Here is a 16,053-nt window from a genome sequence, read left to right on the forward strand (position 1 = left end):
GTGAATATTACTGTGCTAAAAGCCAAGAACTGGTAGATTATTGTATGATTAAAATGTGTAATTCAGTATTAGTATCAAAAATTGCTTGTATAAAAGCATCCTGACATTTTCAACAGTCATAAATAATTTCCACTAGATGACTAATTTTTTTCTTGATTATGTGCATCACAAATGGATTTAGAAGAAAGATGGAAACACAACTTCCCCTATCTGCCTATTTGCTTTTTTCTTCCTGGACACTACAGCCTGCACAGCAGTGATTGGTTTAGTGGTGGACTTGGTAATGTTAGGTTAATGGTTGGACTGGATGATCTTAAAGGTCTTTTCCAACCTAAACGATTCTATGATTCTATGATGCATGGAAAAGGCCATTTACATTGCCATGCTGGCTGGGGGGGTGGGGGGGGGGGGCGGAAATGCACCTTGTGCTTTTAAAAAAATAAGAAATTATCTTGTTCAATGAATGGCAGAAACTAGTTGATAACAATCATAGCAATTTTGAGTCAAATTTCATGCACTTTAATATTATCATAACTTCAAAATATGTATTGATATCTAACATTTCAATTTCAAACCCAAGACATAGAAATGTAATGTATGTGACAATGGTCTAACTTTCTGTATCAAAAAGAAATTTTGCCTTCTTTGAAAGGCAAATACACTCATAATGCATGATCTGACTATGCTTTGCTGTAACTTGAAATAAGAATCATTTTCATGTACTTCATGTAGCTGTTGCTACTTGGTTAGCTCTCAGGAATGTTGTACGGATGTTTATTGGACTCTTTTTTTCTCTGTATTTGAAAAGAAACAAACACAAAACTCTCCAACACTTCCCCCCAAAAACCCAAACAAAACAAAAAACCCCATTCACCATGTTCATCAGAAACACAGTTGAAATAAAACCTCTAAAAATATAATAATCCAGGGAAGGGAAACTTCTATGGGGAGAATCCAATTCACTGTAGAAGTGTGATACTAAAGCAGAGAAAGTAATAGAGCATTTGTAATGGTAACCAAAAATATTACGTTTAGCTGTCTTTGGCTTTAGTCACCAGGTGTCTGATGTCCTGTCAAGAACCATCTGTTTCCATCTTTCTGATAACATTTCATTTCATAGTAATTCCAAGAGGACAGTCCTGTTTGTCCTGTTCACTCAGGTGTATCAAGTGCAGTGGTCTTTGAAGACTAGCTGCATGCTCGTGTTCCAGCCACAGAATTAATACTTTCCAATGGCTGTGTAAAAATCAGCTCACACAGTGGAATGCAGTCAGTTAGAGCAATAAGACATTAAAAGGTGCAGCAGTAATCAGAAAGCATGAAGATGCAAAGTAAGTGTAGTTGTATTTGGATGTGGGAGAATTTGCAAAGAAGGCTGAGCCTGAGGCATGCATTTAGGCTCGTGAGTCAGATGTTATGATGCTTTTTGTTTAGCAAAACACAGCCACAATGACTTTTTTGCAAATGTGTGTGTAAGAAACTAAAATTATCTTGAGGTTTATGCATCAAAATTGTAGCCTTGAATACGAGTCTGTGTGCAGTGAAGATATAATGGTGTTATTTTTGATAGGAATGTTGTGGGTTGGTTTTTTCAAGTCCTCTGTTAAGTTGGTCTTATAATACTATAGCTTTTTTCTTCCCTTTATTTCTTATTTTCTTTCCCAGGCATTGGAGTTCTGTGTTTGTGCTTTGAGATACAATGGCAACAGACATTTAAGTAATGAACTGTGAATTCATTGGTTCCATGCTGAAAAAATAAGACATAATGGACTTTGTGTCCTGCTGAGAGATTGCCTTGCTTTGGGTGGCTGCTTAGGGCAAAGGCTGAAGAACAACTGCCCAAGACGTAGCAGAGTTGTGGCATGGCATGGCATGTGCCTTTTAGTGTCTGAATGCATTTATAAAATGTCCCTAATGACCTTTCTTAGAAAAAGTAAAATAAGGAATTTAAGCTAATTATGGTGGTAATAAACTAAAATTGTGTAACTGAAATGGAGTCTCTGGGTGATTACAATTAATTCATTCTCATTTCTTGTTTCAGGTTTTCTTCTTCTCCACCTTGGCCTTCCCCTTCTCCATTCAAATCCGGTCACTTTTCTGTTTAAATTGCCATGTGTTCTGTTACCTCTTCCTTGTCTTACCTCTTTGCTTATGCTTTAAGAGAAGTCTTTTCAACTTCATTTCCTCTGTCACTGGGTCCGAAATCCAGTCATCAGTAGTTTATTTCTCCAAAAATAATAAGTTGTACAGGTAATCTTTTTTTTTTTTTTTTTAAAGCTTATCTGATGTTTCTGGCTAATTTTCACTTAATTCTGGGCATTCTGAATATTAATTTTCAGTGTTCTGCTGGGATGTTTTAAGCCTGCTAAGAGACCCGGATGTGGGATTCAGCTATGATTTCATGTGGAACTGCACCTCATTTTATTTCTTTTCATTTGTGAGGCTGCATCAAACAACTATTTCACTTCAAGTAGCCACTTCAAGTAGCTTCTTACAGGTTTTGAAGTTTTCTTTTGAACTACACTATGAAATTTTTGAGAAACAAGATTCTTTGCTCTACCAGATGTTGCACAGCATTTCTTAGGTTTTGTGCATGTGGGTGTGTAAGGTTGGTTGTGTTTTACCCAGTCTCTGCTTCATGAATATTTATGTATATGTGTGTCTGTGTATGTATACGTGTGTGTATATATATGTATCTTTATAAATGCTGGAGAGAAGTAAGGAGGGGATAGTAGGCTTCACCATCATACAGTTGTTACGGTGTGGGATTGCAAAGCAATGCTCTGATATTTAATGCTCCTCAGGTGACTACATAACAGCAATCAAAATGTTAAAAGAGCAAAGGGTTGCGTGTAAACTGCTATTCCCTGGACCTGTGGCACAAGCAGTGCAACGTATTCTAAGTAGAACAGAAACTCTTCTAAAGATGGTTTGGAGTTAGATGCCAGTAAGGGGGAAAGTTAACAGTCAAAAAGTTCTGAGAATACAGAGTCTTTCAAATGTGCGCGCATATATAGGCAGTGGATCTAGCTCTTTCCAAGGATGTTTCGTAATCAGCTGTTTGCCCACAACAAACAGATCCCTTAGAACGCCCAGAGCCTCAGGATACGTCTACTCTGAAGACACTATTAATTGCTTGCAGCCCGTGTTGAGTTTTGTGATGCTCTGGGTAGGCTTTTGATCATGCTCAAGTTAGCAAGTTGAAATCTTGTTCAGAGCTGATGATGCTGCAGTCTAATTTAAACTACAAAAAAATCCCCCAAAAAAACTACACAACCCCACCACCACCACCAAACCCGAAACAAAAACCCCTATGTTGTTCAGTGATATGTCTGAGGATATACGGGGAGTCTGCAGTGGGAAATAGCCCATTCCATTCTGCCTTAATACATGAGTATCTTTTTTCTTCTGTGGTTTAGATACGGGGAGGTGAAGTAAGTGCACTGAGGTGCATTGGAGAGAGGGTGCGAATTCTTTTAAACTGATAAGCCAACAGCAAGAAATGCCCAAGTGACAAATTTCCTTTCTTACTCAGTCAAGTTACTTTGCTTATGCCCTTAATCATGAGCATTTGCTGCATGCTTTTAGCCTTGATGGTTTTTTTTTTTTTTCCAAGGGAATAGATTGAGCGTATTTCAAGTCTATCTTGGCTTTCATGCATCCATCTAGTTTGGTCAGTGAATATCCACTCTAACAACTATATGGACAGTCTCTCCTAATTTATTTAAAAGCATTAAATAAATTGTTTCAATTCAATTATCTCTTTTTCCATATTAATTTGGAAGTCCTACTTGACCTTTCTGATTAATTCACTTTTATAGACTTCTGTTTCATCTTGTTGTAGGGTGAATAATGTACTCGCTCTTTCAGTTGAGAACATACCAACTTATATGTGTTCATTTGGCTTTCTCTTTTTGTTTTAATGTCTCATATGGCTTACTGTGTTTTTGCTAGTAATTTTGGGACAGATATTTTCATAACTTGTCCTTAAAATTGCTAGGTCTTTTTTGTCTTTGTTTTTCTTTGAATGGCTCAAGTTCTGTAATACTCATGGGCTATTCAGATCTTAATCAACTACTTATTAAGAATGACTGTCATCTGCCCTGGTGTTGCCTAGTTGTCTAGCTATTTTTAGACTAGTGGCATTTCTGTAACTTAAGTAGAGTCTGTTCATCCTGTAAACAAGCTAGATGCATAGCTGTGGTCTGAAGGGCTTGCCCAGACATTAAATGTGATGTCTGATTTGCAGGAGAGGCCTACCCAGTTCAATGTCTTAATTATTTCAAATACTTCTTGCCTGGCAAAAGTTAGTGTAGATGCATTTGCACTGGCACAAATGTATTTTTGCTTGGAGGAATTTTATTTTGTTTACTGAGATGTTGCACACAATAGTAGCAAAAAAGCTGGAGGCTTGCTGGTATAGCTGTGGACAAAGACCGAGGAGGTGGAAACTATGCCAAAGTGTGGAGTGAGGAATTTGAGGATAGGAGCAATAAAAGGCCACTTCAAGGCAGGAATCTGGCAAAATCAAGACTGTTGAGAAAAATTTCCAGCATTTTCTGTTGTGTAACTTTAGCTTTCTAATTAATGTAAATATTCCCCCATTCTTGAAAAGGCAGGGGGGAATTTTTTTTTAAATTAAATTTATCTTTTCCATTTTCTTAGGGAAAAAGATACTGCCCATCAAAATAGATTAAAAGATAGATTACAATGAAATTTTTTATATTTTGCAAGACACTAGTCGTGTGGTTTCTTATGAGTCAAACTCTTTTCCAGTTTCTGATACTACACTTGTACTTAGAGCGTTAGGCCCTTATATGCTTTTAGCATGCAGACATCTTCTGAAGCCATTGTTCTGTGTTTGCAAATAGCTTGTGAAGCTTTGGTGTCTCATTTCTTCGTTCATGGTATGGTAGGCATCTGTTCTTTGCTGTAACTCTGATTTTACTTAAAATATACTTCCAGTTGCGTTCAAAACCTTAAAAAAAAAAAAAAAAAACAAAAAAAAACCAAAAAAAAAGGCAGGGGAATGGGATTTTCTTCCAGTAAAAGCAGGTACCAAAACCAGTGTTTCTCAGGGATAAAGAATAGCATAACATCTTGGTGATCTGATCCAGTTGTCATCTGGACAAAAATGGCTTTGTTATGGCCCTAGTCTCACCAAGAGCCATTTCTGTGGGAATGGGTTGGTCTTGTTCAATAGGTGGTCTTATTCTAGTTAAGACTGTGCACGTGCTGTGGTCAATCGGGTCAGTCTAGATACTGACCGGAGAGTGAGTTACTTTATGCTTATCTGTACTGGCAGCACTATATATACATTACACCTGCTATACCTTTATGCCTGGCAAGCCTCTTCAGACTTTCAGACTTTTAAGAGTGCTAATTATCGTGTGTTGGACTTTGTTGGGAATACATTGCTACAGTTGCACCCTGTATGTATTTCAAATATTAATGTAGAGCTTTATCCAACAAATATTTTTGTCTTGGTACTAAGGCAAGGTAGTAGATTTTTTTCTAAATTAAAAAATGTAACTGTAAATCCATGGAATAAATAGTTGCACCTGGACAATAGGTGGCAGGAAAAAGCTTTATTTTCAGCCTCATATGCAATATACAACAGCAAACAGACATCACTTGTCATACACAAGTACTGAACACCATAAGTTTGTGGTGCCAAAATGTCACAGATTCTCTGGAACCATTTTTAATGTATTTGGCTCCTTATTGGTAGTAACAGCTTCAGAAAACATTTAGAGAGCTTAGGTCAACTGTTTTAATTATTCCCTTGTAAGACCTTACGTAGTCATTTCATTCCTACTCAGAAATCCTGAAAACAATTTTCAGATATGATCTAGTTTCAGTCTTTTCTACAAAATAGTTCAGATTAACCAGAAGGCTGAAACTGAAGGTAAATGCTGATTCCATTAGTGACAGGTTTTCTCCATTTAGCAGGCGGTTGTATGAGGTCAAATGCAGCATGGTCTTCCAAGAAGTTTGGGAGAACCTTGCCTTTTGATCATCTCCTGTGGTATCGTGTTTAAAACCAGAAAGTCCTTTACTTGAAAAATAAGTAATTCAGCCATGGAAAAAGACAGGCAGCTTCTCTAGCTCATTTTTTCTTAATGATTGGTCAAATTAGATTATTTAGGGTTGGGCTCAGAAAAAGAGTTGCTATAATGATAGGTGATTTGCTTAGCATATATGGACCTTCACTGGAAGATGCTATTGAAGCATAAGAGTTCTTTAATCTCGGGGCAGGGGGAAAGGTAGCGCGAGAACCAGTGAGCCTAAGTGCAAGCCATGTCACAAATCTGGGAGGCTGAAGCTGATGAACCATTAGAGCAGACAATTTTCCTCTCTTCCACATTTTCCACAGGAACTGCAGTGCCAACAAGCAAATTGATTCCATGGAGAGGTATATTTAACAAATGTAAGGGTCTAATGTACAGAAAATCAGATTATATGATCTAATTGCCCCTCTGAATTTTTAAGCAATTTCTAAAGTGATCTGTTTTTTTGTTGATTCAGAATTATTTGGGTACCTGTTGGTTTACTTGCAGATCATACATAATTTCAATGTACTTTCAACTCCTGCAAAACCAGTTCAAAGAATTCAAACTCTGTTACTTGCAAGTAACTCTTCTCATGCAAAATTTTGATGTGGATGTCATATCCAAGTTGTGTTTCCTTGAAGGAAAGAGTAAGCGAGTCTCAAAGGAAGAATTCTGTTAACTTAAAAACAAGTTGCTTCATATCCATTACCAACCACTGTGTCATTGAGAAGAAGTCAAGTAAGGAGAGGGTACTTAAGATCAATTTTGAAAGTATTCATAGCATATTTTCAAATTGTCACTGGCGTCAGTGGATTCTTTTTTGCTTTGTGGATTCTTTTTGCTTTTGTTTTTAAAGTGAGTAATTGAGCTTTTTTCCTTCTAAAAAGAACAAAGAAAGGATAAATGTAGAAATATGGGATTTTTTGCTGAAGCTGTCAGTATCAACAAAAAAGAGGCATCTAATTGAGGTGAGAAATGGAAAAAATAGGTATTCTAAAATGTGTTTTTACCCATGGCTAAACAAATAGTATTATGGAATGGTAGTAATCTTCTTTGGTAGTAATAGGATGCCAGGCTTATTTCAGCTGTTTTTCATACTTGTGACTAAATGTGCATTAAAATATAATGTTTACAAATATGTGAAAATCAGCCCCAAAGTGGTGGTGGTCTGGTTTTGTGTGTTTTCTGGTTGCCTCTAAAGAGCACTTGGAGCATACATACTGTGCTAGAATCTGCTTCTGGGAATTTCTGCCTGCGACATCCACTTCAAGTATCATTCACAGCTTAAACACATTAGAACCACATGGCTTACTGTCAACTCAAAAAAGAAAAGAAAAATTGCCCTTAAGACTATTTTGTTTGGGTTTTTTGGTTTTTCTTGGGTTTTTGGGTTTTTTTTTTTTACTTTGCTCCATTGTGAAAAGGCTGAAGCAGCAGATTTTTGGACCTTCTGTAGATTCTATGCAGATACCGTGTTTTTGCGACTACAGTTTTCCCACTTTTAAAAATGAAATATATCCGTTTCTCAGAACTCAAAATGCTGCATTTTTCTTGACTTTCATGGGACTTGGCAGTGAATACTGTGTTCCTTCATCATTTCTGTATCCCCAGCTGAAAGTGCTCAGAACTTCCTAGTGGTAAAGACTAGAGGTTTTTTATTGTTGGAACAAAAAGAGTAGCTGGGCATGGCTTAAGCAGTTTCAATTTTCAATTGAATACAACAGGTTTACAATCTGAAGTTGTATTATTTGGCGTTTCTTTAGTAGTGAAGTGATTTCAATCACTGCGATGATGGGAAAGGCAGATATGTTGCATTATGGCTATGTTTTCTCCTGCCATTGAGAATATACTTACTTTTATATACCCTAAGATGTATACATCTGTCTAGCATAATGAATTAGATTTAATTCATTAGCCAGAAGAGGGTTTAGAAGTTTGGGGCTTTTTGAGAACATTCATCCTATCACAGGAGAAGCAGCACTACTACACTGCAAAAGGGTAGAGGACTCAAGAACTGGGGAAAGAGAAATAGGTATCACCTACAAAATCATATCCTTGTTTCTAATACTTAGAAATTTAGGTGTTAGTTGGGGATTTTTTTGTCTGTTTTAATTGAACCTATATTTAATGTTTTGAAAGTAATTTTGCACTGTGGCACTTTATGCTTCTGGACACCAGATGGTGCTGCTAAACTAGCTAATGTGTAATTTTCACACTTTTTTGAGTAATTGATACTTGATTGAGTTCCAGAGTCAGTTCTGTACTTTCCAACCAGGTGTATATTCCAGGATTCAGAACTGTGCCTGATAGCTCAGCACACCACCTTCTCCTGTTTAAGGACAATGGTCTGAAAATTCCAATGTAAACTGAATTGTGTTGTAGAATCAACAGTTTTAGCACTCACTGGGCAAAAGCTGCCATCAGCTGGTATATACCTTAGTAGTGAATATTAATTTATATACTTGACACTTCAAAGATTTGATTTATTATTTGAGTGTAACTTTAAATTTTATTTGATAACTGCAGTCAGAAAACTTCTGGTGGAGGCACCTTTATTGCCAGGTTAAAAGGGAAAGGATAGTTCTAGACACTAATTAAATACAAGAAAGTGATGATGAGGATGGCTTTGAGTTTGGTGGGGGCTGTTTTTTTAGACATTGTCTGCGTTAAGCTTGACTAAGGCTGTCAAGAAAACTTCTAGTTGTTCTCTGTTAATATTTGTTTGGGAAGACATGATGGCTTAGCTACATAATTGCATTGCAGACAATGTCTTTAATACTGATGTACATTTGGCATTTGATTTCTATTTATGTTAAGTTGGTTATCAAGTTTAATAAACTCATCTGGTAATCCTAACTGTGAGGCTGAAGGGATGGAATGATACATTTGGTTTTTAGCTGAATCCTAAAGGTTGGTGGTACAGTTTATTGCTGAATTATAAGTAATGGATTCAAATTTATTTAAACAGTGAGGAATTTTTTGATAGATATTTTACAGTATTTTTCTTACAAGTCTTTATTTCTTTTATAGATCCCCATATTAAAGTCTCTGGAAAAAAGGAAAATGTTAAAGAAGCAAAAGAGAAAATCATGTCCGTCTTGGACACAAAAGTAAGAAAGAACTTATTTAGAATGACACCTTAACTCCTAATTTTGTGGTGACATTGATCTCTTTAAATGGGCTCATTTAAACAGAAGGTATTTATGGATGCTCCAAAGCAAAGCCTCCAATATATTCCTTCTGGATGTTGATATTTGGTGTATACACACATATTTAAACATGAACAAGAAAATACTTGCTTAAAGCGCTTTTTCCAGATTTGAACTACATAGAAATAATATTTCCAGCCATATGGCTAAAAGCATACATAGTTTCTTCATCGGATTGGGTTTTTTACTTTAAAATCTGAAATACAGCTTCACCGCAAACAGTAGATTATAAGGCCACTTTAGCGAACCTAAAATTTTGTTTTTGTTTAAATTCAGTTTTAGGAGCATTTATGCAGTTCTATTTTTAACTGCATTCTTATAGTCTGAAACACTAGGACCAGAATTTCTAAAATGTCTAAATTTTGGCCAGGGGTCTCATGTTCATTAGACTTTCTTTTCATCCAGTAGCAAGTCCTTTGGGGCAGCGTATATGGCTTCTGCGTAATTGTATGCCAACTTTTTGATTCTCTAAACAGATTGCCAAAAGGAACGCTCCAGTGATAAGCGCAATTGCTTGAACAACTATTAACAACATTATTATGGACTGTTAACAATATAGCTTTTAAGAACAGCTACAGGCAGTGTTGGTATATTTGAAAAACTGATGTACTAGAAAAACTTGATATGTTTATTAAAGGAGGAAAAAATCCTGTTATTTTAGGTCCCATGGCTTTGTGATTTGCCAAAGTCTTCATCATATGATCCTTTCAAATCAGACAGGGGTATGTGACTGCAGCTGAAAGAACACAGAATTAAAAAAAATTAGAATGGATTGCAAAAGGACATTTAAGTCACAGTTGATAAAAGCTAGGGCACATTTTAAAAGCCGTAGACATTTTTTGAAGATGTAGTTTTGGGGTATTTATTTCCACGTTGTTTCCTCATTGGAAAGAAAATGTGAATTGTTTAGCATCTGACTATGATCTGTGTTAAAAACATCTTACTTGCTAAGTAAGTTAAGCCTCTGCAAAAATACTTGGGAAATACAATTTTGAATGTCATTCTTGCAGTTAAGTTATTCGAAAATACTCAGGTTCTGCTGTGAACACATCTAATTATGGGTGCTTGATTTCCAGAGCAATCGGGTAACCTTGAAGATGGATGTTTCACATACAGAACATTCTCATGTGATAGGTAAAGGTGGCAATAATATTAAAAAGGTGATGGAGGAAACAGGATGCCATATCCATTTTCCAGACTCAAATAGGAATAATCAAGCAGAGAAAAGCAACCAAGTAAGTATTGTTTAATATTTTAACTCATACTGTAATTCCTAGGAGTATAAAACATTTCTAAACTTATTTCATCAATTTGGGTTTTTTGTGGACAGGTGAGTTCACGTTAAGGGAAATAAGTTTTTGGTATTTACATTGTATGGAAAACATGGGACTTCCTAAGTGAGCAAATCTTTAAAAACGGAAACAATTTGTGATGGCTCATGAATAATTTTAATTTTTAAAACTAAAATTATTTTGAGCATACAGAAGTCAACAACTTTATGTGAATGGTGGAGAAGCAGTATGAAAAGCACTGCTTTTGTAAATTTTTTTTTCCTGTTCGACACCTGACTTATTTAGCATATTGATTAATTTCTTGGTGCTTTTGGCTTATGGTGTAACTTAGTTGAAAACTAGACTTGGTGGATATCTAGCAAAAATTAATGTCCTATTGTAAGAGTTCAACTTCATTAGAATAAGTCATTGAACCTGACTTGTACATCTTGTGTAATGCTAATATTACTGGAACGTTTACTTTCAAGTCTTTCATCACATTATTTAGAATTCCTTCTTGTGCATCCTAGTGGCTGCTGAGCAAAATACAGTCATTTCAAAACATTCAAGAAAACCTACTGGTGTTGAATATTAGCATTGAGCACATGTATACAGTAGTAATTCCATTATTTGATCCAAACAGCTGTATTGCTTGATGTATCAATTTTTTCCAGTTGTTTAAGCGTATGTAACCTAAGCTGCTATAATAGTCATAAATTATTTTTTTTTTAAACCGGTTTTAGTTTTCAGCTACTGTTTAGAGAACACTTAGGATGTTACCAGGTGTGAAATAAGTGTTGATTTTTTTAAAATTTTTTTTTTTAAACAGAGAACACAGGTATCTGAATAACTTTTCCACTGCATTATTTGAAAATGTGACACTATGTTTTCTATATTCTTGCTCTTCCAGGTGTCCATTGCAGGACAGCCAGCTGGAGTGGAGTCCGCAAGAGTTAGAATTCGGGTAATAGTCTATTTCAGTATAGTGTACCCTTGAAAACACCTGAAAGGGAAAAAAAAATATATATATAGTTTTGAGAACCCTAGGGTTGTCTGGCTTTGTCTAATGACAGCAGAAATATAGGAACAACGTGAGTATCCATATAAGGTAAAATGCAAAGGGTATTATAAAAACAGTGATTCACATTCTGGCCCAATTTTTAACTAGCCTAAGGTGGATCTTGAACACGATGTCTACAGTATAAGCAAGATGTAAAGTATCCCATGCTGTGTCTAAAACTGCGTCTTAACTTACCCTCCACAGATGGCCTGTAGAAGCTCAGGCATCCTGTGTGAATCTATGACTCGGGAAAGGCAATTGCTGCCTTTTTAATTTTAACCATTTTCATGTATAATTTCTGCAGATAATTTGGTGGAATTCAGTTCCATTCTCCACTCATAGTACTTTTCCATCTTTACCTTCTAGTTTTGGTTTGTGTGTGTGTTTTGGCATGGATAATAAATCTAATAAATTAGGAAGGCTTTTTCACAATTGTTGTAGTCAGGTATGTCACTTACACAACCCTGGTTTTGGCAGTCATGAAAGGCGCTGAAGTTTACATAGCTTTGTAGCTGACATCAGAGCTCAAATTAATCCATGACAGAAAAGAGACGTCTGTAGGAAGTTTTATAAATACTGACCCGTTTGCAGGTCTGCATGGGTAAGTATAGAAAATGACCTGTCGTTATTGTTGCTACATAGTTGCACAAGATCCTGCTACTTTGGGGGGTGTCCTGGTTTAGCCCCAGCCAGCAGCTCAGCACCACGCAGCCGCTCGCTCACTGCCCCGGCCCCGATGCAATGGGGGGGAGAATCGGAGGAGTAAGAGTGAAAAAAACACTCCTGGGTCGAGAGAAGAACAGTTTAATTATTGAAACAAAGGAAAATAGTAATGATAATAGTAACAATAAAATAATAATAATGACAATATACAAAGCAAGTGATGCCCAATGCAATTGCTCACCACCCGCTGACCGATACCCAGCCCGTCCCCGAGCAGCGATCGCTGCCCCCAGCCAACCCCCCCCAGTTTCTATACTGAGCATGATGCCATATGGTATGGAATAGCCCTTTGGGCAGTTTGGGTCAACTATTCTGGCTGTGCCCCCTCCCAGTCTCTTGTGCACCTGGCAGGGCATGGGAAGCTGAAAAGTCCTTGACTAGCATAAGCAGTACTTAGCAACAACTAAAACATCAGCGTTTTATCAACATTCTTCTCCTACTAAATCCAAACCACAGCACTGTGCCTGCTACTAGGAAGAAAATTAACTCTATCCCAGCCAAAACCAGGACAGGGGGGAGGAAAAAAAAACCTACAAACAAAAAGCCCACAGAAAACTGAAAAACCCTTGTGTCCCTGGAAAAATCAGTGCCTTTTTCCAACTCCAGATATGCTGATATTTTTATCAGTGACCCATGGGCAGAAGATGCATTATGTCAATTTAATCATCACTGACTAATACATTATGGTTCAGTAACAAAACTGTTGTAGTTTTAGTTAGTACGATTTCGGTTTTCAATATTTGCTCTTTCATGTTGTTGCAGGAGCTGCTTCCATTGGTACTCATGTTTGAATTGCCTATTGCTGGAATTCTCCAGCCAATCCCAGATCCTAATTCTCCCACAATTCAGCATATATCTCAGACATATAATATTTCAGTTTCCTTTAAACAACGCTCTCGAATGTATGGTGCTACAGTCATTGTCAGAGGGTCACAAAATAACACTAGTGCTGTGAAGGTAATGTGTCTTCTTAATTAGGTTTCTGCATGTCATAAATATAATCGTAATTTAGATAGTTAAGAACTATATTAATGTTACATCCTGCCTCATCAGTACATGTGGTTATTGTAGAATCACTTTTGAAGCCTGAGGGTTTGGGATTTTTTTAATCTTAACTGGTATACGTGAGGTGTAAAAAAGCATAGAAAATAGTTTTAAGTTTAGGCTTTAGCATTGCTTGTGTGAAGCTTTTAATCTGTTTTTCATCCCTTGCACACCTGTTCGGGTTTCCAGCAATTCTGAGATATGTGTTGATATTACACATCTTTAAATTAAAAAACAAGCAACAAAAAAAAAACCCACCAACCCAAACCAACAACCGAAAAACCCACCAAAAAAAAAAATCACAAAACAAAAATACCCCCATGAATTCTTCATGCTCTGATCTTCTCAACATGCACTCAAATATATAACCTTGAAAGTTACCCTAACAGTCAGTAAAACTGGTCTTGCAAAACCAGAGTTGGGAGATGCAGATTTGACAAGTCAAATAAAGGAACTGCCATGAGCCTATTTATCCTAAAATATAAAAGTTTCCTTGTTAACAACTGGCAGTGAGACAAATTGATATGGTTTCAGATGGGTGTATCTCAAGCCAGTAAGAACATCTGAGGCCAAAATTGAAAGACAAATTTGCAAGTATACCTACCCAAATAAATCTCTGTTGACTTTCTTATTACTATATGTGGGCACAGAAGGTCTATGGGGACCAAACTGTTTGATGTTTTCTTACTGCCTTTTGCCATGGCAATTAAATGCTGCATTTGGTCATAAAATGGGAATAGTAGGTAGAGTTTAGTCCATCTGTTACCTTTAACAAATCAATCGGGTTTTTAAGCAAAACAGGATTTTCTTTATCTTGAATGTAGAATGCATGACAAGTAAGGAAATGTCATTTTGTGTGCCTGTGAGCACTGTTTCACCGGGTTTTTGCATTTCCCCCGCAGGAAGGAACAGCCATGCTTTTAGAACACCTAGCTGGGAGCCTGGCCTCTGCAATCCCTGTGAGCACACAACTAGACATTGCAGCGCAGCATCATCTCTTTATGATGGGTCGAAATGGCAGTAACATCAAACATATCATGCAGAGGACTGGTGCTCAGATCCACTTCCCTGACCCTAGTAACCCACAGAAGAAATCCACCGTCTACCTCCAGGGCACAATTGAGTCTGTCTGTCTTGCCAGGCAATATCTCATGGTAAATACTTTCAGTGAAACTTGCTTGAAAAATATGCCAGATTATAGAAAATATGCTCATTCTGCATGTATTTATCAATCAAATGTAAATTAGCCTTAGAGAGGAAGGGTTGCTACTCACGTTGCAAGAAGTTGATTCATGCTCTATTTTTGTCAGTGTTTTGTGAGTGTTTGTAGTTGTCTAAAATATTTGTAATCTCTGGTATCGTGATTTGAAAAACGACCTTGGCAATATAAATGCAACATAAGCAATTTAAATTTACCACAACAATATGTGTTTGAGTAGAAGGCAGATTTTTGGAGAGTTTTGTTGTTGTTCGATGGTGGGTTGTTTGTTTTGTTTTGCCAACCTGCCTTTTCCATGTTTGTCAGGTAAGTAGGTTTCTTTTGGGAGGAAGTAGCAGGAATTTCTTATTTCCTGTGTAGGCGAGCTTTCAAGGAAGCTGGGGAACCATGGGAAGTATCTTACTCATTCTGCAGTCTTACATTCTTTCTAGTACCATAGTCTCAGTACTATAAGGCGTTTTATAAAAATAGCTCTGGTGATGCATATTATTAGTAGTAGTATTATTATTTGTACAGGTTTTTGTTATATTGGTCTTTAGGCTTCACAGGAGCCTTTAGGCATTGTTGTAGTATTAATGTTTGTACGTGGATTTTCATATATATGGATATTTACAAACAACACATGGGAGGCTTGGATTCAAATCCAGTTCAAAGCTGGTATCAGGATAAACCAAGATACGAGAAAATTCCAGAAGTCCACACCTCTTACCTCGCACTGTGCCTTGCTGTAGAGTGGAAAACAAAAACATGGTGCCTTTCTGTTTGTACAGTTATATTCATGATTATTATATTCTAGGCTATTATTGTCTGTAAATGCTAAGAGATAGCCTTATTCTATGTATTTCCTTGGTGAGGTTTAAGTGGTACTTTTCTGGAGGTTCGCCAAGTAGAAGGAAATGCCAACAAGCTCTCATATGAACTTCAAAGTACACCTTGACTCTCAAAACTTAGAATTATGTGAGGGCCGTGTTTTTTTTTTTAAATATTGACGTTTGATTTAATAATTCCAAACACATCAGTACAACTTAGTATCCCAAATCACATCCACTATATATACACCCTGTAAGAACTGTACTGAACAGAAGACTTGGCCTGTTTCACCTCACAGGCATTATATGTCCTGAAACTGTTGTTTCCAGCTTTGTAGATAAAACAAGTTTTACAAGCAAGTTATTCAAAGAAGGAATATATCTTTTTAAACAATAAAAACTTGAAAAGCTGAGCGTAGAAGTAACCAACCAGATAAAAACTCACCTCCAATTCCTAACTTAGTAAAACCAGTATTTTTCAGCTTCAGATAAAAACACTTAAATATGCCAGCTGTGCTAATACCTACATACAGATAGATAGCTGCAGTCATTCTCAGCTTTTGAAGTAAATTTCACTTGACTTGTTTTCTTCTTGGGCATTGTGCAGTGGAATGAGATTTCTGTGCTGTGGAGTGATTTCCTACAAGGTGCAGCTGCATGCTGGC

At 36.7% G+C, this 16,053-nt stretch overlaps 1 protein-coding gene across 1 annotated transcript in view; it reads left to right on the forward strand.

Annotated features, from left to right (window-relative positions):
* Positions 1-16,053, forward strand: part of BICC1 (BicC family RNA binding protein 1) — a 111,955-nt gene that overhangs the window by 75,200 nt on the left and 20,702 nt on the right. The window contains exons 4-8 of the mRNA XM_075717809.1: positions 9,084-9,163; positions 10,339-10,497; positions 11,444-11,497; positions 13,079-13,273; positions 14,263-14,514. Of these exons, the coding sequence (XP_075573924.1) occupies positions 9,084-9,163; positions 10,339-10,497; positions 11,444-11,497; positions 13,079-13,273; positions 14,263-14,514 (740 nt within the window). The remainder of the gene's footprint in view (positions 1-9,083; positions 9,164-10,338; positions 10,498-11,443; positions 11,498-13,078; positions 13,274-14,262; positions 14,515-16,053) is intronic.

Source organism: Pelecanus crispus, chromosome 10 (genome assembly GCF_030463565.1).
Source record: "Pelecanus crispus isolate bPelCri1 chromosome 10, bPelCri1.pri, whole genome shotgun sequence".
Classification (NCBI taxonomy): Eukaryota; Metazoa; Chordata; class Aves; order Pelecaniformes; family Pelecanidae; genus Pelecanus; species Pelecanus crispus.